The sequence below is a fragment of the Temnothorax nylanderi genome, unplaced genomic scaffold, assembly GCF_030848795.1.
Source record: "Temnothorax nylanderi isolate EJ_2023f unplaced genomic scaffold, tnyl_v1.0 TNYL_tig0018_pilon, whole genome shotgun sequence".
Lineage (NCBI taxonomy): Eukaryota > Metazoa > Arthropoda > Insecta > Hymenoptera > Formicidae > Temnothorax > Temnothorax nylanderi.
This window is the reverse complement of record NW_027249080.1, coordinates 90,443-114,065: the sequence shown is the minus strand read 5'-3', so window position 1 is coordinate 114,065 and position 23,623 is coordinate 90,443. Positions and strand designations below refer to the sequence as shown.

Below are 23,623 nucleotides of genomic sequence, written 5' to 3'. Positions count from 1 at the left end.
AAGTAATCAGACGAGACAAAAATCTGTTGCGACGGTGCTAATAATTGTGTCTTATACAATTGTTTGAAGAAAAAAATGAAGATGTTTTTTACTTTCTATGAGCGCAGCCGTCATTCGTATACAAAATGTAGTTTTGAGGGGAAAAAAGCCTGTTAATTTTGCATATGGATTTAAAGATTTTTCATACTTAATTAGCTTAATTAGCTTAATTAGCAATTAGTCAAATACATACATTCTTCTCCTCGTAGGTATTCATACCACTTGAAAAAAGTATGCTTTTCAATTTCTTTTTCGTTTCTTTTTAAATTTTGTAGATATTAAAATATTTTAGAATAAATTTTTAAGATCTAAAACTTGTAAAAAATTTTAAAGAGAAGATTAGTTTTTTTTATTTTAAGTAAACTTTAACAGAATTTTTATATTTTAAGCTTTACAGATGTAATATATATATACACACAGAATTAAGTTTAAAATATAAAGTTTTATATATTTGAATTAAAAAAAATAAATTTTATGTAATATAAAGCTAATATGGATAAAATATATAAAGAAACATCCTATTTGTGTATATTTAGTGTGTGTTAATATGTCTCTTCTTTATATATTTTACCTATGTTAAGATAACAATCGTAATTAATTTGATTATTGAACTGCCCAGTTGTTTGACAGAATTTACCGATAAAGCTTCAATTAAATTTCAATTCACTCGATTCAGATAAGACGTGATTTGTAGAGTTATCATAACGTAATTCGAAAAGTTATGTCGGGTCGTAACGAGTACATATTCGAATCGCGTCGTTCGCGTATATAGCGCGGTTGCGTAAGTATAAGCACAATTTTGCAATAGGAACACCGGCGAGTCGCGTTTGCGCGCAAGCACATCTCATTATCATAAAGTCTTACATGCCGCATTCCGCGAGATATGTCTTCCATTCATTAATCTCCACCGCGAAATGGGGAGAGCGTTTAAACGAACGATAACGATGATTGCAGATTGCAGTTGTGTCAATCCGAAACGCTTCGATTCGCGCTAAAGCTATTTCACCATGCAGGAAAATTCCGGAAGATTAAACAAGAACTAATTACACAGAACTTTTGTTCCAATGTAATTGTCAGAACTTGTGTTTGGCGTATTTTAATTCGATGTAAAAGGTTAGCCATTTCTTAAATTCCAATTTGAGAGAAACGTAGCAAATAAAAGTAGAAAAGTAATAAAACAATCGACAAACAAATTAAACTTATCATTAATAATATTAATTTTGTTTATTTTTATTATCATTTATGGAACATCAGATGTTCTCCGACTCTGTGTCTAAGGCTTAATTTTATCTGTTGCTTTTAAGATAATTAAAATTATATAAAAAATATGATATAGATTCGAATCAATCAAATGCTTCTTAGCTGAAAGAAAACAGCTTTTGTGACATCTTCGCGTTATATTCGTCTACGTTGATGCGTAAGAACAAGAAGTACCGAGAAGTGTGTGCTATTCACTTGTGCGAACAATTCGCATAATTGAATCTTGTCACGAGAGGTATTATCGCAAACGTATGTAAATATGCACAGCGGAACTCGATCGCATTACATGAATCGCATTACATTAATCGCGTGCCATTTGAATGTAGCTCCGGCGGCTATCATTCATTTTTTTATCGATTACTTCGAAGTTGTATGGGGCAGTGGAAAATTTCTGTTCTTTATTTTATCCTTCTCCTATATCGCCTGTTCGCATGATTATTATTTTTATGATCTATCAAATTATTAATCCCAAATATTCGATAGCCATTGAAATATAACACTTCAAGACAAAACCTAGCACAATTCCAATAATTTTAACAATTCAACAATTATTTTTTACTATGTTTTCGTAATAAAAAACAATGCAGAAAGTCCTAAAACGCGATAATTTTTTATTTTCAAATTATTAGTATCTATTATTTTTTTATTATAATAATAACCTATTTAAAATTTGTTACTATTAAAAATAGTAATTTATATAAACAATAGTAATTTTATTATTTCAGACTGATATTAAAAAGTTTTTTTCTTTTTAAGAAAAAACTTTTTACTTTCTCAGATAGAAATACATTAATGCTTATCATGTAAGACAGCATTGTAAAGGAAAAGTATTGTGTAACTATAAAGTATGTTTAAGCTGTGTAAGTCACGGTAGCGAAATTCTTAGCCTCTTAATCCGCGAATCTTCGATCGGTTCGCTGGCACATTCCACGAGGAACGACAATGCGTCTCGCGGACTTTCCGTTCGTGCTCGAATTCCTGATGCTTCTTCCTCCTACCTCTTCAGAATCGTCGATGAGATTGCGTAATCCTGGCTTTTCAGCACATCCGCATTTTCCGCGGCCCGCTTGGCTGATCGCGTATCATGACTCCGCAAGTATATATGACAGATTTGCTTTTATATCTTGCAGAGATTCGTTCGGCAATATTGATATTGATATTTACAATTTTAAGTTTATATCTTAGAGTATTAATTTGAATTCATCCAATAATACGAACGATTTTGGACATTTATAACGCGATTAACATGATCAATATCATTTAATCTAGATAAAAAGTTACCCAGAAGTAGGAATTTTTTCAATTTGTTAATACTAGCTTTTTACTTCCATAAAAATACCACAAATGATATACAGATTGGACATTCTTGATCATTACACTCTCAGATTTAAAAATTTTTTTACAGATAAAATAATTGATTTTTTATGTAACGTGAAAAAATCAATTTTTTTAGCAAGCCTTTTTGCAGTTAACGGCTTAATTAAATTTTATTTTAACGAAAACGAAGTGTTCGGAATTATTTTTCTTAAAGGAAATACCATAAAGGAGTAAAAAGACAATTTCTAACGAGGAGCAACAAGTATCGTGATTGATTTGAGACGTTCCTAGAATTGTCGGAATTGGTCCGATTGTACCAATTATTTGTGGCCACTGGAGCGAGACAATTCGATCTCGAACAGTATTCCGACAAATCTCATGTTGTACGTTACGATTGCGTAAGTTTCGAGGTCGTTGCGATGAAGTTTCACGTGCAGAATTTGATCATTCATGAAACGGATGATCGTAATTAAAATAGTTCGAATAGTTTAGTAAAAAATACAAAAATAGCCGATAAAAACGAAATTATATAAGGTGTGTCTCGCATTAAACGTACTTTCTTAAGCTGCAGATTTTTGGTCAAATCTATAAATTGATTTTTTTCTTTTAACAAACGTATCAAGATACCTTTTAAATTAAAGGCTGTAAACAGTAAAAAGTTTTTATAAAAATATGCTAAAAGAAACAAATAGCTAATAGAACTTGTATTCTTCAGTCAAATTCGAATAAACTCTATTTTAAAATTAAAGTTGCATTCAATTTTGAAATACATCTATGAAGATATAATATTGAGATAAATAATGATTTCCATTGACATTTTCATTAAAAGAAAATCGAAGATTTACAAAGGAATATTGTATGGAATATATATATTTTTATTTATTCTTAATATTATATGTATATAATTAATAATTAATATTATACATTTATTTTATATATAAATTAAATTCTTAAATTCAATAATAAATATTTTTATGGATAATCGAATCTCTTGTACTTCTCAACTTGGGAACGATTCGTTATGAGAACTTCATTCACTACTTAGAACATATATATAATCTCAATTACGGACGATTACAACGGACAAGTTGCTTTGGTAAACGCACTTCCTTTTGGCACCGGACGAGGTGGCCGAGTGGTTAAGGCGTTGGACTGCTAATCCAATGTGCTCTGCACGCGTGGGTTCGAATCCCATCCTCGTCGTTCGCTTTTTGTTGGTGGCTCGTGATGGTCTCTCCTATCCGGGAGCTATGAGTGAAAATCGAGATATCAATCGCAATTAAATTCACAATCGCGTGGCTTACGAATAGCATGTGTGGACATTTAAACGTGATTAGCGATTTAATAAATTAAATATGTACGTAATAGTTAATGTGTACAATTCCTTTGATACGTCGTTGCACGAATTATGCAAAATAATTAGTTATAAAACAGCAGCATTTTAATATATATATATATATTTTTTTTAGAAACGTAAAGTAGTTCTTGCTTTTTGATGAATATAATTCTTTTTATTAAATGATTAAAAATAAAAAATTTCTAATCTTCTCGTACGAAATAAAGAAATTAGCATTAAGTTAAACAAGCAAATAGCTCACGATGATAATGTGTGAATATTTCAAAATATTTTTGACACAATTGTAACTAATATGAATACTTACGTAATCCATAATTCGCTGAAAAGAGTGGGAATGTTTGAGTGCGTCTCTGGAGAAGAGTCATATCTGCAGAAAAATAGCTCTGGAACAGTCGAATGATACGGTCTTATGTAATATATATCATTATCGATTCGCAAGAATGATTTGTTACAAAACTGACAGAAAGCTTTTTGTTAGGGAATTGTGTAAATACGAAATGGAATGATCAATCATTTCAAACGTTCTGAAATAGAGGAGAAAATAGTACCTACTCGTACATTATTAATTAAAACATTGTCTAGAAACACAACGATAAGATTCTAGAATAAAAAAAAGCTCATTAATTATATGATTGTAGATATATCCTTCTTCAATAAAGATATTTCCAATGTAATAGCAACAATAACAGCAAATTATAATAATTACAATTAGATATAATTTAATATTATACTGATGAAAAATGTCAATTATGCTGCGATTACATGACAAGAGATTTATATGGAATTGTAGTATAATGCTCTTTTTAACTTCTCATAATTTGACATTATTTTATGAGATAAATTTTCTAATAATTATTCTAATAATTATTCTACAGAAATAAAGCAACACAGCTAATGACAGCACAGATAATGGCGTAACATACGACATACGATAACGAATATTTTCGTTCTATTAACAATGCGATTACCTGGGTCAATTCTGTAAAAATAAAATGTATTTTTAATAAATGAATAGCGACGATACGTGTTCAATAGAACGAAAAAATATTGACGTTTTCGATCATCGGGGGATCTTACATCTAATAATAATAAAGCTACTCGTCTTGGAAAGTAGGAGGTCCAAGTTTGAACTTTGGAATGATATTTTTATTAATGATAAATTTCTTAGTAGATTTATAACATGCTTACTAGCATCAATAATATTAAATTGTAGGCAAATTTAATAATAGGGGATTACATTTCTAATTTTGGCATAAAACTACGTTTCAAGTTCGAATTGTAATCTGCACGTGGTGGGTTCGAAATGAAATAAAGTGAAATGTAAAAATGTTATCGTTAGACACGAGATCTTGCTCAAATGAACAAGAGTGATAATATTTGTTTATTCGGTAAAATCGTATTTTGAAATCATTGACACGTCCACTGGCAATTTGAAATAGTAATCGCAATCGTATTATGTTTTTATGTATGTATTTTTAACAAGCCGTCATGTGAATAAAAAGTGACATATGTTTACAATTTGAATGAATATCTTCCGCATTCCGGAATTTAGCTCTCGACGTCATTGTCATCAGTAACATTTGTTTTTTTTTTTTTAAATAACGTTATTAGGTATGTATATACAGTGATTAAGATTAATGAGTTTGCTCCGTTCTCTGTAATTCATTCTGTCCTAAAAAGTATGTCAAAAAAAGTATAGTTTACATAAAAGTTTAACGCAGTAAAAAAATTATCGTATAATTATGTTATAACGGCTACTCATTTTTATCGTTACTTTTATAACAACTTTTATGTTGACAACAGATGAGCATGCGGTGATGACAAAGATAGATTAAATATATGATTATAAAATTATTTCTGGATTTTCCCTGCAATATCATCCGTCTTTCCTTCCTCTGTTAATGTTATTGTCCGTCTTGGTCTGTGACGTTTTGCCACTTTTACAATTCATGAAAACGATCTGCGCGTTCGCGTGAATCCCGTTTGCCTTAATATTCAAGATTGCGTTTAATTATTTTTAATGACGCGATGTTGATAGATTCGTTTCTCGCAGCCATGATTCCTGATGGGAAATTGCGGTTTACAACGTAACGCGCTGCTAATTTTGTACGACACAATCGGATAGTTATATCATTTGAATCGCAGATTGATTTAAATATTGAAACGTATCACGCGCGCGAGATGCGTTTCTCGCGATATCGAGTAATATACACCATTTTATCAATATTTCTACACTCTTTATTGACCGACTGATAAGCTAAGCAAATACAGTTTGCCTGAATTTGCGATGTACATACTACACGTGTTTGCGTATCTTTAAACACGATAGATTATCATTACAGAACATCTTTCCATATAATAAGTATGTTTCTGTCTGTTAAAGTTCCCGCATCGAGTTATATTTGTCCCGTGTCCCTTTCTATCAAAATGAAGCAATCTCATAGTATGGAAAATATAATGGTGTTATCATTTCCACACCTCCTTACGATAAACAGCACGGCGTATTTTTTAAGTAGTTATCCCCAAAATGTCTAATCTTATTAATGTATCACTCGAAGTGCCTTTCTCGCTCTCGTAAGCAGAATTCGGCTCTTCGAGTGATATATTTATATGATTAAATTATTTTAATTTAAATATTTAATATTTTTTGTGTTCTATTGTTAGAACATGATTTTGATAAAAATAATATGAAAAAAGATGCATCTAATCTTGAAGCCTTTAAAACTGATTCTGTAATAACATTATGACTTATAAGTATTAACTTATTTTGTAATGTACATAAATTTTGTGTGAAACATGTATGTTTAATTATTTTGTAACATATTAAAACTTACAATAGATTTTCAGTGATATTTCAGTTATACGAAAATTGTTGGATTTAAAAAATTCAAGAATACATGAAAGAGTATTACAAATATACACAAAAAATTATAAAATAACTTAATACTCAATTAGATAATATACAAAGCCACACACATTTAGACTTTTGTATTGGATGACGAAGCGAAAAGAAAAATGTTGAATCGAACTACATGGAATATTTTCCATGTTAGAAACATTGAAGGAATTAGAGAAATTTGAACAGTTATTAATGGATAACAAAATTAATCGTAAATTATTATGTGCATTTTAAAAAACAATTTTTAATAATAATCTACAGAGAGATTTAATCTCTTTTATTTATCTTTTTAGATAGATACCAAATGGCACGAATAGACGGAACGGACATCAAATCAATAACATTTAATATCTTACGAAGAATTCTGAGCGATTCAGTCGGGAGTATATTTAGCTATATACTAGGGGGGGGGGGGGGGAGAAATCTTCATTCTTCAATTTATATCATTGTCACCAGTGAACGGTGGTATTTCTGTAAGCATGTCGATCGTCAAGGCGTTCAGACTCCACCAATCCACAGTTTTACTATGATTACTTCTTAGAATCTCTGAAGCCATATATTCCATCTTTCCGCAGAACGTGTGTGTCTTTGTGCCTTGTGAGTGAGCGATCAATATAATACACAAAAGACAAAGAAGAGTAAAACGTGTGTGTATGTATGTGTGTGAAAAGAGAGATAATAAAGATGAAGAATAAAAAATAAATTACAAAAAATAAGGAACGGTGAATGTGTGTGAAGAATAAAAGTCGAAAAATTGAGATTCAAGAGGGAAGAATAATAAGTAAAGAAAATAAGAAATAAAAATTAAATAATCGATAAGATAAATAATAATAGATATACCAGATACCTATACCTACAGTAAGCTTTCTTGTACTCATATAATCCTGTAAGATTCATAAAAATCATTATTCCCAAAAAATGTATTTATTTATCACTTTTTTTATAATAATACTTATGCTGATCTAAAACTGAAATTCTCCTTAATGACCCAAGATTCGACACAACTGAGGACATCAAAGAAAATTCATATTAAAATATCTCTTTTATTTTAATAATTTTTTATAATAAAATAAAATTATACGTTCCGTATTCTATTCTATACAATTAATATTTCTTAAATCCTTTGTATATATGAATAATATAACAGTGTAACAGTGCAACATATATCTTAAATTGTTATCTACATAGATAGATAACAATTACGCGTATCGTGAAAAATATCCGTGCATCATGACTCACAAAGAAGTCTTTCTGACAGTTTGATATTTGTATACGTTTAAAGAGAGGAATAAGATTAAATGTTAAATATTAATGTTAGATATAAAATTAAAGATTTAAAACAGCTCATACACAATATTAAATTAAATGAATAGATATATAGTTTCAATAATTATAAGGCACGAGTATTTAAATACAGTGCGTCCAATCGAAAAAGGATGTATTAAATATGCATTCTGGAAATGTTAAAACATATTAATAAATTCTGGTATATCAATAAATACATTTGCATTCAGAGTGATATACTAGATATACATGTAAAGAATCTACAGATTTTCTTATAATCGTTATTATTATTTATAATTACTTATAATTATAATCTGATATTATTTATCTTATTGTTAGTTACTATGATTGTCGTTTAACCACATAAATAATTTTGTTGGTAACAAATTTTGTCAATTGTTCCAAGGCTAAAGCAGGGACAAACAATAGCAGGAAGCGACGCTATCACGTACTAGATTAGATTGCAATTAGTGTGTTAATCATTGCCAATTACATTGCACTTTTTCAGATATGCTACGCGCAAAATTCAAACTATTAAGTAATCTAAATTGACATACTTATTAAGAAAGCAAAAATTATTTCCTGTAGTTTAAATTCTTTTATTTAGATTTAAATTATTTTTCACAGGACATTATTGTGTAATTGTGTATACTCATTCTTAGCATTTTTTTAACGGGGCAATTAGTATTTTATACGCATAAATAATTTCTTGGAAAATAATATAATAACATACACTCTGTATACATTTTTCAAAATATTTTAATATTCAATTTTTTAATAAAGAAATTGAAGCTCATTTCACAACACAAATTCAACTGTGTATTAAAAAATTCTAAATAATAGAAATAACAGTGGCTAATGAAGTGTTCTGAAAAATATTATATTTGTGAAAAATGGTTCTGAATTTATCGAAATAAGATATCTTTGAAATTATAAATATTTTATTAGGAAAAATATATTTTCATATATATGTCTTATCATTCTAACGATGTATGCTTAGAAGTCGATTTTTTCGAGGGAGTGTTTTATCCCTTTGACGTAAGAGTTCTTATACATATATATAATTTTGATCTGCACGACCCATATCCTGCGCAGCGATCACGTAGCTTTTCCCGTAGGGCGAAAACGTGAAAAGTGAAAAATTTCATGTGACTATATCTTTTTCTATTCAACATCAATAAAAAGAGATAGTTACATGAAACTTCCGCCCTACGGGAAAAGTTACGTGATCGCTGCCCAGCAGCTTATCAAAATCGGAGGGGAAGATACTCTTAAGTGTATTTCCTTGTAAGTTATTCTTCAGAAACTTTATTATTGAATCCATTGTATAACAGTACTGCATTTAGCGAGATAGAGAAAAAATTAGAGGCGCACTGAGAAAAAAAATTGTTAATCTTAACAAAAATATTTAGTCCGATACGTTCAACTAAACATTTCGGTTAGTTAACTAAACATTAGTTGTTTCAACAATTTATTTAGTTTCTTTAATAAAAAATTAATTAATTCAACTAATGTTTAGTTAACTAACTAAAATGTTTAGTTGAACGTATCAGACTAAATATTTTTATGAGATTAATACATTTTTTTTCTCAGTACGGTATCTTCGTGCATACTACTGCATACGTATAGGTATATCGAGCGACACGCGGACTCGAGGTCGCGGAGAACGCCACGTTTCCGTGTTATCGCTCGCGGACTACGCACGTGATCGCGCGCAGTATTCTGCTTTATCGACCTTCTCTAAAAATCAAAGGATGCACGGCTGCAGCTGTACACGCTCCTTCGTTTCTCTAGCAGCACGTCTGATCCCGCGGAATGTTGCTTTTACGAGGAAGATTCGGCGAAACGACACCGCTCCTGTCGAGTAAGTTCCGCTTTAATCTTTACGGACGCGCCTCTTGTGCCAGGCGTCATCATTCCCACCGATTTTAATCGAACTGTCACTTCCGCGTCATTCTCATAACGCATACACCGTTAGGAAACACTACGACGCAAATGTAAATGCAGAATCATTCGATCTCCTCGTTTCATGGGCGCATTCTTGTATATATATTTTACATTATTATATTGTGGCAATCTATTTTTTTACACATTTATTTTCATGCAAAGTGTTTTATCATTTGCAATTTGTTTTTATTCTTTTATCAATTATTTTAAATTTATTTAAATATAATGTGGTAATCTTGGTAAAATTTGATTTATATTATTTATATCATCAATTTTTCATGTTTTCATTACCTGTTGTGATTTTTACTTGATTTACTGATACAATGCTTTTAAATTAAAAGAAAAATTGAGACAAATTCAATCACAACTGGGATCCGTTTAAATAGTATTCTTATTAAACAAAACCCATAATCGTTGTAGCAGTCGTGGCCGAGTGGTTAAGGCGTCTGACTAGAAATCAGATTCCCTCTGGGAGCGTAGGTTCGAGTCCTACCGACTGCGAAACTGATATTTTTTTTTTTTACTGTTTCGTAACTATAAATACGAGGTATGAGTAAACAGAAATTGACATAAATTTAAATATTATTTTTTCGGAACAATATCTTTTTAAGGATTCTGTCTGTGGAGAGAGAAACATCGTATGCTACTGTAAAAGTAATGCACTTTTTGAGAAGAGAAAATTAACTGAAAATATATTTTCTATAATTTAATAGGACACTAAAATGACAAGGTTTATAATGTGCATAATCTAATTTATCAAGGAAATTATTTTGTATAATATCCTATATATAATATATGCAAAATGCTGTAAATAAAAGAATAGAATATATAAAACAAATATTTTATATAATTAAATATGTCACTTCTACGACATATAAATATAAATCATGCCATGTAATTTCTTCAATTAACAGCGCGTATAATAAGTCAATAATTAGACTAGAGACAAGACAAAATTAAATTGTTACGTCAAACAGTTAACTGGCGATATTATTGTTTCTTTGTTTTCCGTTATCGGAATCTCGCAGACAGCGGCGTATTCTATAACTGTTTATTTACCTTCTCGTCGCGTATAAGCATCCGTACGTGCTTGGCAAATATGTCAGGTCATAAGACACGGTATGCTCTGGTGATTAATGAAAATCTCGCTACCACGCACGATGTTCCGAAGACAGTAATTAATTAAACTTTGTTTCTCCTTTCTCCAGACAGACGGGAAGTTTGATAATTATTTATGTCGAGAAATCGAGACTCGAATACATGCATACATACATGTACACGCACGCACACACACACGCATACACACATATATGTATATATGTATTATAAATATTATATAATTTTTTCTTATGTACTTAAAAATATTTAACCGGCTAAAGTAGGTAACATATATATTTTCTGAAATCTTTTTCGGTGAAGTTTCGAACTTAGGAATAATTCAAACTAATGTATTTTAATAAAACCATTCGAGATGCTATTATTTTTTAGTATCGGATTTGTAAAATGTAGAAATTTCTAAAAAAAAAAGTTAGTGTATAAAAGCACAACGCTTGCGCATATAATTTCGTAACACCTAATAATGAAAAGAATTCTGGCAATTAGAATTGCCGATAGATTTTTGTCGCGTTAATTCCGCATAATCTTTCACACAGATCTCACGTGACGCTCCTATGTGTTTCAATGAGTATATTGATAGTGTCGTTCTTTGCGACATTATCACATGACATGCGAATTAATACCTCGGGAATTAATTCGCCGTTGTTAAACATGGAGATGAGATTGTAATGCTAAATCGACTGTCTCTTCCGATTGCCGTTTGTTTGAGAAAATCTTATCTCGATGGCTGCCACGTGACACATTAAACGCTTTATCGCAATCTGCTAATCAAGCACTTGAAAAATTATTGCAATTCCTGTTGTAATGGATTATCAAGAGCACTAAAGGTTTCAGTGTTAGATGAACACCGTGCCGAATCGGGAGTCTTTTATTCGCAATTGCCATTTCGCAGATCGCGTTTCTCCCTCGAAAGTTCACGTCGATAAAGCTATATAGTTTTAACACGTCAATACACGTCAATTTCGCGAATTGTGTGAAAAAAGTTCAGCAGTGAAAATTATTTCATTTATGTGCTGAAAATTAAAGTGTAAATCGAGACTATGACGCTATGTATGTATATAATTAATAATATATGTAGTGCTGTACTGAATATATAAATTTATATATTGATAGAATGTGGACGGTTATTATTAGAAAGGAATATCTGCACGCGTTGCAATTTTGTAATATCATGTTTGCGCTGTTTTCGATATCGCAACTATCGTCAGAACTTTGAGAGGCGTGACTATGATTAGTTAGTAGTTTTGCAATTCTTGACACGATGCAGTGGCTGTAATGATAAGCTGATGATAATGCTTAGACATCATTGAATTTTAACAAACTGTTTCTTAACCAATTAAATAACGTAAAGCGATGTCTATAATGAGTCTCGCGTAATTCATCTGCCTTTATTATTTTATTATTTCAATAAGAGGAAATAAATGTAATTAGCGTCACATTCCTTTTTCTCAAACGAAAACTTCGTGGACAATTTATCTTCTCTAGTTCTCTAATTTTTTTACACTTTAACATCTTGCTTTAAGTTGAAGAAGGTTTTACGATATCTATATTATTTTAATATATTAATATCTTTTACTTAAACATTCAAGAAATTATTATCTTTATATTATTATCGACGTCATAATTATTATTTTCAGATACTAATTATTATTATCAAACATAATTGAATTAACATGCATTTCCCGCATCCTCATACGGATTATTTAACAAGATTGTAATCCAAATTCTTGTTTCAATCATTTTTGCAACTGTTTTTGATATTCACATGTTCATTACATAAATTATAGATCCAAATGTTAGACTCTCGCAAAGTTGCAACCTCAAGGGGCTTCTCCTACGGAGGATACCGATTCTAGCATGGCTGCCTCTGTACAGTTGGAGCAAACTTCTGCAGGACACTTTGGCAGGGTTGACAGTGGGTCTGACCGCGATACCGCAGGGCATAGCGTATGCAATAGTGGCTGGACTTCCGGCACAGGTGGGTAGACGATACGAGTGTACTTGCTACATAAACAGACTTCCTTCTGCGCATGACGTTCAAATTCAAGCTACCATAAAATTTCAACATTTTAGCGTAAAAACGATATAATTCTCCGACAAATCAATTAAAATATCCCGCGGCATTCCCGACAAAATTAAAAATCCTCGATACAGCGTACCAATTTATACAATTCTAAATTTTTTACAATTCTAAAATAATTTTTGGAAGAGATCGTGAAGGATGTCAACTCTCACGATAATCCTAATTTGAAAACAAATTTGAACTTACACTCGTTGAACTACTCGCAATTTTTCGCTCGGTTAATTGAATCTCTCGAGTATTTTGAGGATCTGTCCATCGAGTAACCGATCTAATCTACGATAGTTGGAAGACGACTCTCGTTAGGTGAACTTTTCAAAACTTCAGTATGGCCTGTACAGCGGTTTCATGGGTTGCTTCGTTTATCTGGTCTTCGGTAGTAGCAAGGATGTGACGGTGGGACCCACCGCGATAATGGCATTAATGGTGCAAAAGTACGTGACCAGTCTTGGAGAAGATATCGCCGTAAGTGGCATTTATTAACTCTCGTCCAAACTTCGAAACTTAATTTTCGGATTTAATTTTATATATACTTTATATAGTATACAATTCCCTTCATTTAATATGTCCGTAGTAATGTATGTCAAATTAACATAATTTATCAATTTACTTTCTGATATTATTCATTTTGCGTCTACTTTCAAATTACTCGCGAAATTTGTAATTATTTTAAGTCCATGGTACTTATAATCACGATTTCGTTGCAAGATATGTATTTTACTTTAATCTTCCTTTATAAAACTCGGATGAAATCCTTTTCAGGTGCTCGTGTGCTTTTTATCAGGCGTCGTGATCACGGTCATGGGAGTGCTTCATTTGGGGTTTCTCGTAGACTTCATAAGCATGCCTGTAATTTGTGGCTTCAGTAATGCCGCGGCGATTATTATCGCTACTTCTCAATTAGGTACCTTGCTGGGTATAAAAGGGCGCAGTGACTCCTTTATCGACGCTATTTCAAACGTTGTTAATCATATAAAGGAAACTCAACTCTGGGACACAGTGCTAGGAGTGTGTTCGATGGTGGTGCTGGTTCTCCTCAAGGTAAAATTGATTAAACTGCAGGATTACTACAAAAGTTGTATATCACAAAGCGCTGATCGCCTTTAGGAAATATTTTCAATATTTTATTCATGTTTTTGATTAGAACTTCTTAGCACCGACTTGAAATTTTTTATCGCTAATAAAATTTATTCGAATTTAATATATTTATTAATATATTAAATGTAAATATAATTAATATAATTTATATAGAATTTAACGGTCCAATATTATTTGTGGCACATTTTGTAAGTTTCTTTCCTTAAAAACCAAATTTCAATCAAGTGATTAATCATTTATGAAAAATTGTATTTTTTTAAATAAGATTAAATATCAGAGCAACCATTAGTATAGATAGAGTTGAAGCATAATTAATAGACTAAAATATTCGAAAATAGAAACTGCCCGGCAAGAAGCTGGGAACTCCTTTCGAAAAACTCATGTGGCTAATCTCCTTGGCCAGAAACGCCATAGTCGTGATAGTTGGAATTCTCATAGCCTCCGTGCTATTTTCTCACGACATCAAACCCTTTCAAATTACGGGCAACATAACCGAGGGTTTACCACCGTTTTCTCTACCTCCGTTTACCATCGTGAACGGAAACCGTACGTATACCTTCGCAGAGGCAGTCGGCGAACTTGGCAGCGGCATCCTCTCGATACCACTCATCGCCATATTGGAGAGCATTGCCATCGCCAAAGCGTTTGGTGAGTACAAATATTGCTGGCAAATTTAGTTAAAAGGATTTTACTTCGATTAAGCGATAGAAGAAAATCCTGCAGTCGGTGAAGATATGATTTACTTATCCCGGAATCTCGTAATAATTATGAAAGACTCACAAATCATTCGTTGAAGCGAACGCGTGATTAAAAGCACAAATTTCTTGAAGTGCCCGATCTCTCGAGAAGGAGAAAGAGTACGACCTGTGTTCTCCTTCCCGTATAGATTCGCGCCCGGATCCTACAAATTATTGAATTATCGGGTTCTCGTGCTCAAGCTCCCGGTTCAATAATAAATTTACGAAGTGAAATTTTATGACGCGTTCGAAAAGTTTCGGCAAATTTGCAGCGAAAGGAAAGACTCTCGACGCCAATCAAGAGATGCTGGCACTCGGCCTCTGCAACATATGCGGCAGCTTTGTGAGATCGATGCCCGTGACTGGAAGTTTCACTCGTACCGCCGTCAATAATGCGTCCGGCGTGAAAACGCCGATGGGTGGTGTTATCACCGGCAGTTTGGTGCTTTTGGCATGCGGCCTACTGACATCTACTTTCAAATTTATCCCCAAGGCTACGTTAGCGGCGGTCATCATAATCGCGATGTTTTACATGCTCGAAACACACATTTTCCTTGTTCTCTGGAGAACAAAGAGTAAGATATTTTAATTACTTACAGATACTTTCCAGATCTCTAAATTATGCTGCTCGTTCGGTGTTTTCTAGATGTTTTTTTTTCGATTGTTTATTTCATAACGCGAGATATACCTATTATATATATTAATATATATAATAGGTACGCGAGACATAACGCGAGATATATTAAATTTAAACTTGAAAAGCTTGTTATAATAATTTTCTTCCCAAATGTAGAGAATTTTGAGAATCGAATTATTTGATAAGTTAAAAAAACTTAAAAATAATCGTGAAATTTATTGCACATTCCTATAAATAAAAAAGTATAAATGAGAAAAATGGATTCTAATTAAATAAAAATAAAGTTCTTGTAGTAAATTCTTTTCCTATGGATACGATTACTATTTCTTGACTGTAATTATACATTAAATTCTGCTTTTAATAATGTAAGATACAGAAAGCAATACGATACTCGATCGAGAAAGCATTAAATACAGCTCGTTATAAATTATCTGTCGGTTAATCTAGTTTCTAGTCTAGTTTCCAGTCTCTAAGATTAATCGACTTCTCTTTCTCTGGCATTGAGCAGAAATCGATCTAGTGCCGTTGATAGTGACGTTATTATGTTGCTTGGCGGTCGGTTTGGAGTACGGTATGATCGCCGGGATTGCGGTAAATCTAATTCTCTTACTCTATTTCGCGGCTCGGCCCGGGTTATTGATCGAAGAGCGGATTGTTGATGGCTTGACCGTGCTTTTCGTATCGCCCAAGCAATCCCTGAGCTTCCCAGCAGCGGAGTACCTCCGAGAGCGAGTAATGTCGTGGTAAGTCCCACCGCAAATCCGCGTAAGAAATGATTCGGACGCGCGCGTATACTAGGTGCCCCCGAAAGAGGTGCAAAACACCGTAAAATTTTTAATAGCATACAATATCTTGGCAACTTGAATAAGAATTTCGTTAAATCCACAAATAGTATTTTTTCTTGTGTGTGTTTTTATAACTTAAATCGCAAGAACGCACGCTTTTCTCGCGTACAATATATGCGTTTGAGAAAGACGGTGTTTATTTCAGAACTGCGACTTTTTGTTGCGTATCTAGGTGCGACAAGAGGCCGGCAAGCTTACCGGTGGTAGTGGAGGGCCGTCACGTGCTCAGAATTGATGCCACAGTCGCGAAAAACCTGGCATTGCTCCTGTCGGATCTCGCCACGCGGGATCAGAAGATCATTTTTTGGAATTGGTGCGAGGACGCCAGACGGACTTTGATAAGTTACGACCCGTCACTCGCGAACTATTGTAAATCGTCCGGCAGCATAGCGCAGATATTTTCAGGTAAACTTTCAGTCTCTCGCTTTGTCGCTTTCTCTCGACAAAAAATTGCTTGTTTACGAATAGAATTTCTGAGAATTATAATGGGTGTTTTCCTTGAAGTATTTGTATGATGTTTCTTTTTCTAATGTGATCTGATATAAAGAAAGATCCGGGTTGAAAAAAGTAACGGATTGAAAAATCTCTGGTAATGCATAAATCTAAATAATTTGGCATTCAGGTACGATCGATATTTTTTATATTCATTAATGACGTAAATGTAATTGGCCCTTCTTTTCTTATCGAGTAACTTCATGAATAAGGACTTGATGTAAAAGGCATTGTAGGTATGTCACAGCGTTCTGAAAATTACTTTCATATTTACAGCAGGGTGAATATTTAAAGCGGGGCATAAAAGAAAATAGATGCCATTTATAAGAACATAAAATGAATACCAAGAGAGTATTCCTTTCAATTTTCTCGATATTTTCACGAAAATTAAATAAGATAAATTTGTGATTGTTTTATTTAAAATAGGTAAATAACCTAATCTGTGAGGGTGTATTGATTGTAATCGCGTATTGGTGTAATCATGTATTGATTGTATCGGATATTAGGATAATCGTTTTTACATAGTTTTCTATTAAAAAGTATCCTACTTTTGCATCATCATTAACGCCATGACGCATTAGTTTGCGAGTTTACGAACCGCATATTTCTCTTCCCGATACTCGAGGGGAAAGGGCGGGTGGCGTTTCGAAATTTTCCGCGCTTTATCAGGCTCGACGTGACGCGCGCGAGTTTGCAAATTTACGAGCCCCTGCGCTTTTGAGGAGGGCACATCCGATGGTACTCGAGGGGGGTTAATGGATTGTGGCGTCTCTGGAAATTTCCGTATTATCAAACTCGACGAGACGTGAAGTTCGACGAGAGCACATTTGCGAAGAAAAAAAATTTGTGGTTTTATCACTTTTTTTTTCGAGAAGAATAGAAACGTAAAAGATAGTTCTTCTCGATAGAAGATTTCGTTCGATCAGAGGAGCTTTTCCAAGACATTACGTATTCGCGAAAGGCATCTATATGCACGTTTTTGTGCATCTAAACTCTGAACAGTGGACTTTTATATGGCTTTCCAATTATAACATCAAATATCTTGAAATTAAGATATGAGCCAGACATTTTCCTTTATATGATATTTTATGACTTTAAAGGAAAAATATTCAATCTCTCACAAAATATTTTATATCCAAATAAGAGCGCTAGATTCGCCACGATAAGAATGATAAGTATTTAAAAAAATTCTCTTGAAATAATTCTTCAAAAATAATTTTTCCAAAAAGAATTTAGAGATGCACTTTATATCATTTCTACGCGTTTGCAAACATGATTTTGATCGAGTTTCCTCTCCTCAAAATGTCATAAAATACAATATCGTAAAACGAATTATCGGACCAAACTCAATTCCCAAGATATTTTATTCCATTGATTATAATTGGACACCCTGTGCATGCTGCAGCTGCGATCGACCATCGTGGGCATTTACGCGGCGACCTATATCATCACGTATGCGCATACCGAATCACTTATGACAACCCCTCTTCCTCTCCGCTCGCCGGTGTACCGGAGTATTACACTTCGGACGTACACCATATTGTTTCTATCATGTAACGGCCGCGGCGCGAGGCGGTAGTTACATATAACAGCTCGCAGTATTCTAAACTCGTTTCATTTCGCATAGAAAACAAATCTCCGCTTAATTCGGGCATCGATACGCAGCTGATATATTAATCTGTCATAAAAGTTCTATGCAGTATTAGTATACTCAATCAAATTGTTCTGAATCATTCCCAATTTGAGAATAATTACATATATATATTGTTTTTTAACATAATGTATTAAATATAAAATAAATAAATATAAAAGTATAAAAATATAAATATATAATTAAATATATATATATGAAATGTAAATGTGAGGGTGAGTTAATAATTATTCACTCTATTTCTACAATTTATTAGAACAACAGTAGAGAATTACAATTACATCATTTTTCAACATAGTCCCCTTTTTAATGCACTTGCTCCAGGTGCATATATTCTAAAAAAAATGTTTTTAGTTTGTCTCTCAGCCATGTATGCACCGCTTCTTGCATGTGTTGGTCCGTGGCAAGTCGACGACCTCTTAAGGCATCATCAAGTGGACCAAACAGGTGGTAACGCCGAAGCCTATTGTCGGAAGGTGTTTTGTTGTTGCATGACAATGCACGCCCACATACTGCTGTCCACGCCGTTCAAACGCTTCAGAAACTGGGCTTCGAGGTATTGGAGCACATCCTGCATATAGTCCAGATCTCGCTCCCTCGGATTACCATCTGTTTGGTTTACTTAAAGATGCCTTAAGAGGTCGTCGACTTGTTACATAGACCAACATGTGCAAGAAGCGGTGCATACATGGTTGAGGGATAAACACAAAAAAACTTTTTACCGAGGGTATATGCAAGTTTGTGGAACGCTAGAATTAGTGCGTTGAAAAGCAAGGGGACTGTATTAAAAAACAACGTAATTGTACATTCTCTATTGTTGTTCTAATAAATTACAGAAATAGAATCAATAATGCGAATAATAATTATTGACTCATCCTCGTATTAATATTCAAAATAACCATTAGTGATATGTAGAATCTAATGTGTGATTTCTTTTCCTATAATTATTCTATCGATCTATCGATATCTATCAATCTATCGATTGTTTCACCTAAAAGTTTTAATAAATATTTGTTCCAAAGCCTCCATTATTTATTCATTTTCAACTGATATTTTTTTACAATTTTAGAAAAAAGAAACTTAATTAGATATCAAAGAACTCTATATGCAACACAATATGCAGACTGTACATATATTTTACCTCCGTTTGGCAATAATCGTTGTTAGTAATTACAAGATTTTACAATAATGACTGTCGAACAATAATTAGATATCCATCGCTTTTTTGTTTTCAGGTGACACCGTGATTCGCTGATAGAGCTACCGCCATAACAGACCCTGTGTTCACTAGGATAAATTATTAAGCGCCCAAGTTTTCGAGGCGCAACGTTAACGTGTACAGCATTTGTGATAATAATATTAAACGTGAATTTCGAAAACAACTATTTTCTTATGCATTCACAGCGTTCCCCTTGTGCATTCTACAGTGAAATGTATATAAACGTATACGCTATTATAGCGTAATGTAAACGATAATGCGATCAGCCACAAGGTGCACGTAGATTATTGATAATATTATTTTCATCGTCGGGAAGGCGATGAACGTGTTACATCAACGACAGGGTTGTTACCCTTCATCGTTCCTTTATTATAGAACGAGCGATCTTTTTCTGGATCAGTTGTTAATATACTATCCAAGATTATCGACTGAAATTATAAAGCAGAACTCTCTACACAGTCAATATAACTTACAGTTATATGCACATTCCTTCTTTCATTTCTTTTTTTTTCTCTTTTCTTCCTTTTTTTTATACGTACAGGATATCCCAGAATTCGCGAATTAAAATACTGTGAGAGTGTTCTCGAGAAATTAAGTATATCGAAGAGTCTTGCAATTTTTTCATTCTAACAATTCTTAACCATTTTTAACAATTCAGCAACAATTCTTTTTTCAACCGCAGGCTACGGTTAAAAGTGATTACTTGGTCTGCAGATCGCGCGCGCAATAAATAAAGTTAACGACCGCGCACTTCGCGCGCTCATTGATGCTTTAAAAAAAAATCGTTACTATTCAGTATATCATCCGTGTATACGATGATCATGTGTATATGAACCATCGAAATATCGATCGTAAATTAGTATGCATAAGCGAACGGCAGCATAATTTTTTGTCTAACGTGTGCAAACGGGTGAAGTACACGGTCGTCGCACGGTATACACGCGAGTCATGGACAGGCAGTCGTTTAATCGCTGCTCGTGAGTGGCCATTTTTAAGCTCTCGGAATTCAGGAATTGTTACTCGGAATAAAATATCGTCAGGACTTTTATCGCTTAATTTTTCAACGTTTTCCTTGCTACAGTATATTCATTCGCAAATTTATGTGTGCGTGTTCGTAAGTGTATAAATATATGTTTATATAATTATATAATTATAAAATTTTAATTATATGTATATATAATTATATAATTATATATATATATTTTTTAAATATAGTCTTTGTAATTATATGTTATTATGTCTAATATATGCATATAATATTTTCATATTTCATATATTCATACATAATAGGAAAAAATTGTCTTATTCCGATTATAAATCGTACATAACAAATTGCCGCCTACGCGCGATTCCTCGACGCGCGAGAATCCCACCCTCGGCGAGGTAAACAAATTCCGCGTGAGAATTTACAATATTTACATATAAACAAATTTACATACATTTTGCGCCGTCTGCAGTATTAGATTCTCCAACATCAGAAATCATTTCTCGCTTCGTCGATTCCCGACGAAGAAGCGGATCCGCGAACCAGAGGAGTGCAGTGCCGCGCTCGCGGCCTCCGAGCGGTCGGAGTTCGGAGCTTCGAACGCGCCCTTTCGCTCGCAGGGACGCGCAAGCGTACAAACGGCGTGCGCCGCGCGGCCAATCGCGGCCCCGCGGGTAGTAGAGGGTGCTCCGATCGATGCGGCCGACGGCGGCCGCGAGCCGAGAGCGTGTTCGCGTCAATCGCGTCACCGCGACGTCGGTTTGGTTTCGCGCGGCGCGGCTCGTGGCGGCTCACACGGCGTGGTGAGACCCGCTCACGATTAGGCCGATCGGGGCCGACCCGGTAAAGACAGGGTTGCGTGCGTACGTGCGTACACGCGTACGTATTCGCGTGTTACCTGCCTACTCGCTCACCCGCCCGTCCCGCAGGTCCTGCTTCCTCTGGGATCCGTCATCCGTCGCACGGAGCTTTCTTCCCTTCGGCTTCCGTCGCGTATCGTATTAATACGTCCTCCGCGGCCGTCGGGGATGCGTCGCGACGGCGTGCCGCTCGCCGCACCTTTTTGTTTACCCGCCCGATGGTTGGCGACGCTCGAGATCGTCGTCGCGATATGAGCGCGAGGCGCACGGCCGCGGCCGGCGGTGGCAGCTGTCACAGGGATGTCGGAGTCGGGACACCGCGGCCAGGCGACGGGACATCGCGCGGACGTCGTGCGCTAATCGTGAGTAAAAAAAATCTCTTTTGTTACGCACCGACGAAGGGCGGCCCGACGTAGGACGCGAAGCGCTGCGCCGCGCAAGGGTTGCGCCGCTCGGCGCTCGCTGCACCGCGAGGTTGGTGTACCGCGCCGTGTGCACGCTCGATACTTTAATTTTTCACCTATCGCTTTTTCCGCCCGTCCTTCACGCGCGAGGCGAGATCGAGGGGGGAGCTTTCGCCAGACGGGAGCTTTCGATCTGCCTCTGCGAGTCGCTTAAATCGCCGAAAGTACGACGTGGCCCCAGCCGGGCAGGAAGGGCTGGTGGAATTCGGGGGTGAACGAGCTTAATTTTCGTGGAGCAGAAGGTAATTAAGCGACTTGAGAGACATTTGTGTCTTTATTTTTCTTCTGGCTCGAGAAGTTGAACATTTAAAGTTAAGTTAGAGATCAACTCCGTCGGCTGTAGTCATACTTACTTGCTTCGAATTTTTTTTTTTTTTTTATAATGTACGTGAATTCAAAACGCCGTGTACATCGGATACGTTTCGACGTTTCTCTTCTCCATTTCAGTTTTTCTCAACGCCGATTATGCATTTGCAGAAAGATCTTTCATGAATTTCTAATTAAGGAGACTGTGGGAATGCTGGCTTATTCACAGCGACATAATTATTTCTTTTCCGTATCCAGCGTTTTTAGGTTTATCCACGCTTTTTTGGATACGCGAATGTTTCTCTTAAATTCATCCCGTTTTCTTATTTAATTGTAAATTCAGCTTTTCTTATTTCTTATTGCTCCGCGTTGCGAGTATACAATTGGCTTTTCCGTTGTGGTCTCTTCTACAAATCTAGATCGGTCTGTATATTTACTTCGCAGACCGAGTTCCTTTATAAGTTTTCGATACGGTCGATTGAAAACGCCAATTAAGCTTTCATTCGCGTAATCGTCTGAAAGGATATCGACAAGATATTGACAAAACATTTATATTTTTTTTCATCTTAAAAACTTGTGAAACCTATAAGCGGTACTGCTAGCTCGAAATTATTGATAAAAAGTATATATAAGAGTAAGGTGTTCCACTTCCCGCACATTATTTTTTAACGACAAAGTCCTTGATAAGTCTGGAATCAATTTCTCTTTTAGAAATTATCGAGAGAGATCGTCTTTTACGAAGAACTCTTCACTTTTCAGCGACGCATTTTCCGATTAAGCTCCAAATTGAAATTTTATTAAAACGAACTATATTCCAAGATTAACTGAATAATTCTAATTCATTTGAATCCTTAAGTTTTATTCAGCTTTTTTTCCATTCGCTTATAATACGGAAACCGTGCTCCAACATTTTCTCTAAAAAAAAGTAATCTCTAGATGGATTAAAGAATTTGTCGTTAAAAAATAATCTGCGGAAAGTGGGGCACTCATTGTCAGTAATGTACCTGTGTGCGTGCGTGTGTTTAATGCA

General features: G+C 34.4%; 2 protein-coding genes, 1 long non-coding RNA gene and 2 other non-coding genes across 9 annotated transcripts in view; 4 read left to right on the top strand and 1 right to left on the bottom strand.

The window, feature by feature from the left end:
* Window positions 1-3,468: 3,468 nt before the first annotated feature.
* On the bottom strand, window positions 3,469-21,987 carry LOC139768769 (uncharacterized). Its single transcript, XR_011717429.1, has 3 exons — window positions 21,862-21,987; window positions 4,278-4,356; window positions 3,469-3,864 (listed from the first exon to the last, which is right to left on the bottom strand). It is a non-coding gene; the product is annotated as an uncharacterized lncRNA (long non-coding RNA).
* Window positions 3,738-3,819, top strand: Trnas-gcu (transfer RNA serine (anticodon GCU)). The gene has a single exon. It is a non-coding gene; the product is annotated as a tRNA-Ser (tRNA).
* Window positions 9,849-20,141, top strand: LOC139768765 (sodium-independent sulfate anion transporter). Of its 4 annotated transcripts, none has more exons than XM_071699290.1 (9): window positions 9,849-10,020; window positions 13,007-13,197; window positions 13,606-13,764; window positions 14,062-14,340; window positions 14,736-15,045; window positions 15,407-15,709; window positions 16,280-16,514; window positions 16,789-17,021; window positions 19,995-20,141. In XM_071699290.1, the coding sequence occupies exons 1-9, from the start codon at window positions 9,972-9,974 to the stop codon at window positions 20,012-20,014; spliced, it is 1,779 nt and encodes a 592-aa protein (XP_071555391.1). In that variant the 5' UTR covers window positions 9,849-9,971; the 3' UTR covers window positions 20,015-20,141. The 4 variants fall into 4 exon arrangements, with proteins under 4 accessions (XP_071555391.1, XP_071555392.1, XP_071555393.1 ...); XM_071699291.1 differs by having other exon boundaries at window positions 9,855-10,020; window positions 13,627-13,764; XM_071699292.1 differs by lacking the exon at window positions 9,849-10,020 and adding an exon at window positions 11,813-12,269.
* Window positions 10,523-10,604, top strand: Trnas-aga (transfer RNA serine (anticodon AGA)). The gene has a single exon. It is a non-coding gene; the product is annotated as a tRNA-Ser (tRNA).
* LOC139768766 (uncharacterized) overlaps window positions 21,656-23,623 on the top strand; it is a 16,008-nt gene continuing 14,040 nt past the window's right edge. The window contains exon 1 of one of the 2 annotated variants that reach the window (XM_071699294.1): window positions 21,656-22,185. The gene's annotated coding sequence lies outside the window, so the exon portion shown is untranslated. Of the gene's footprint in view, window positions 22,186-22,298; window positions 22,530-23,623 lie in introns of those variants that run through there. The other variant, XM_071699296.1, reaches the window with a different exon arrangement.

Coding starts and splice junctions, on each gene's coding strand:
- LOC139768765 (XM_071699290.1), top strand. CDS start 9,972: ATGTTGCTTTTACGAGGAAGATTCGGCGAAACGACACCGCTCCTGTCG. Junction 15,710..16,279: donor TGTTCTCTGGAGAACAAAGA/GTAAGATATTTT, acceptor GGCATTGAGCAG/AAATCGATCTAGTGCCGTTG. Junction 17,022..19,994: donor CATAGCGCAGATATTTTCAG/GTAAACTTTCAG, acceptor TTTTGTTTTCAG/GTGACACCGTGATTCGCTGA.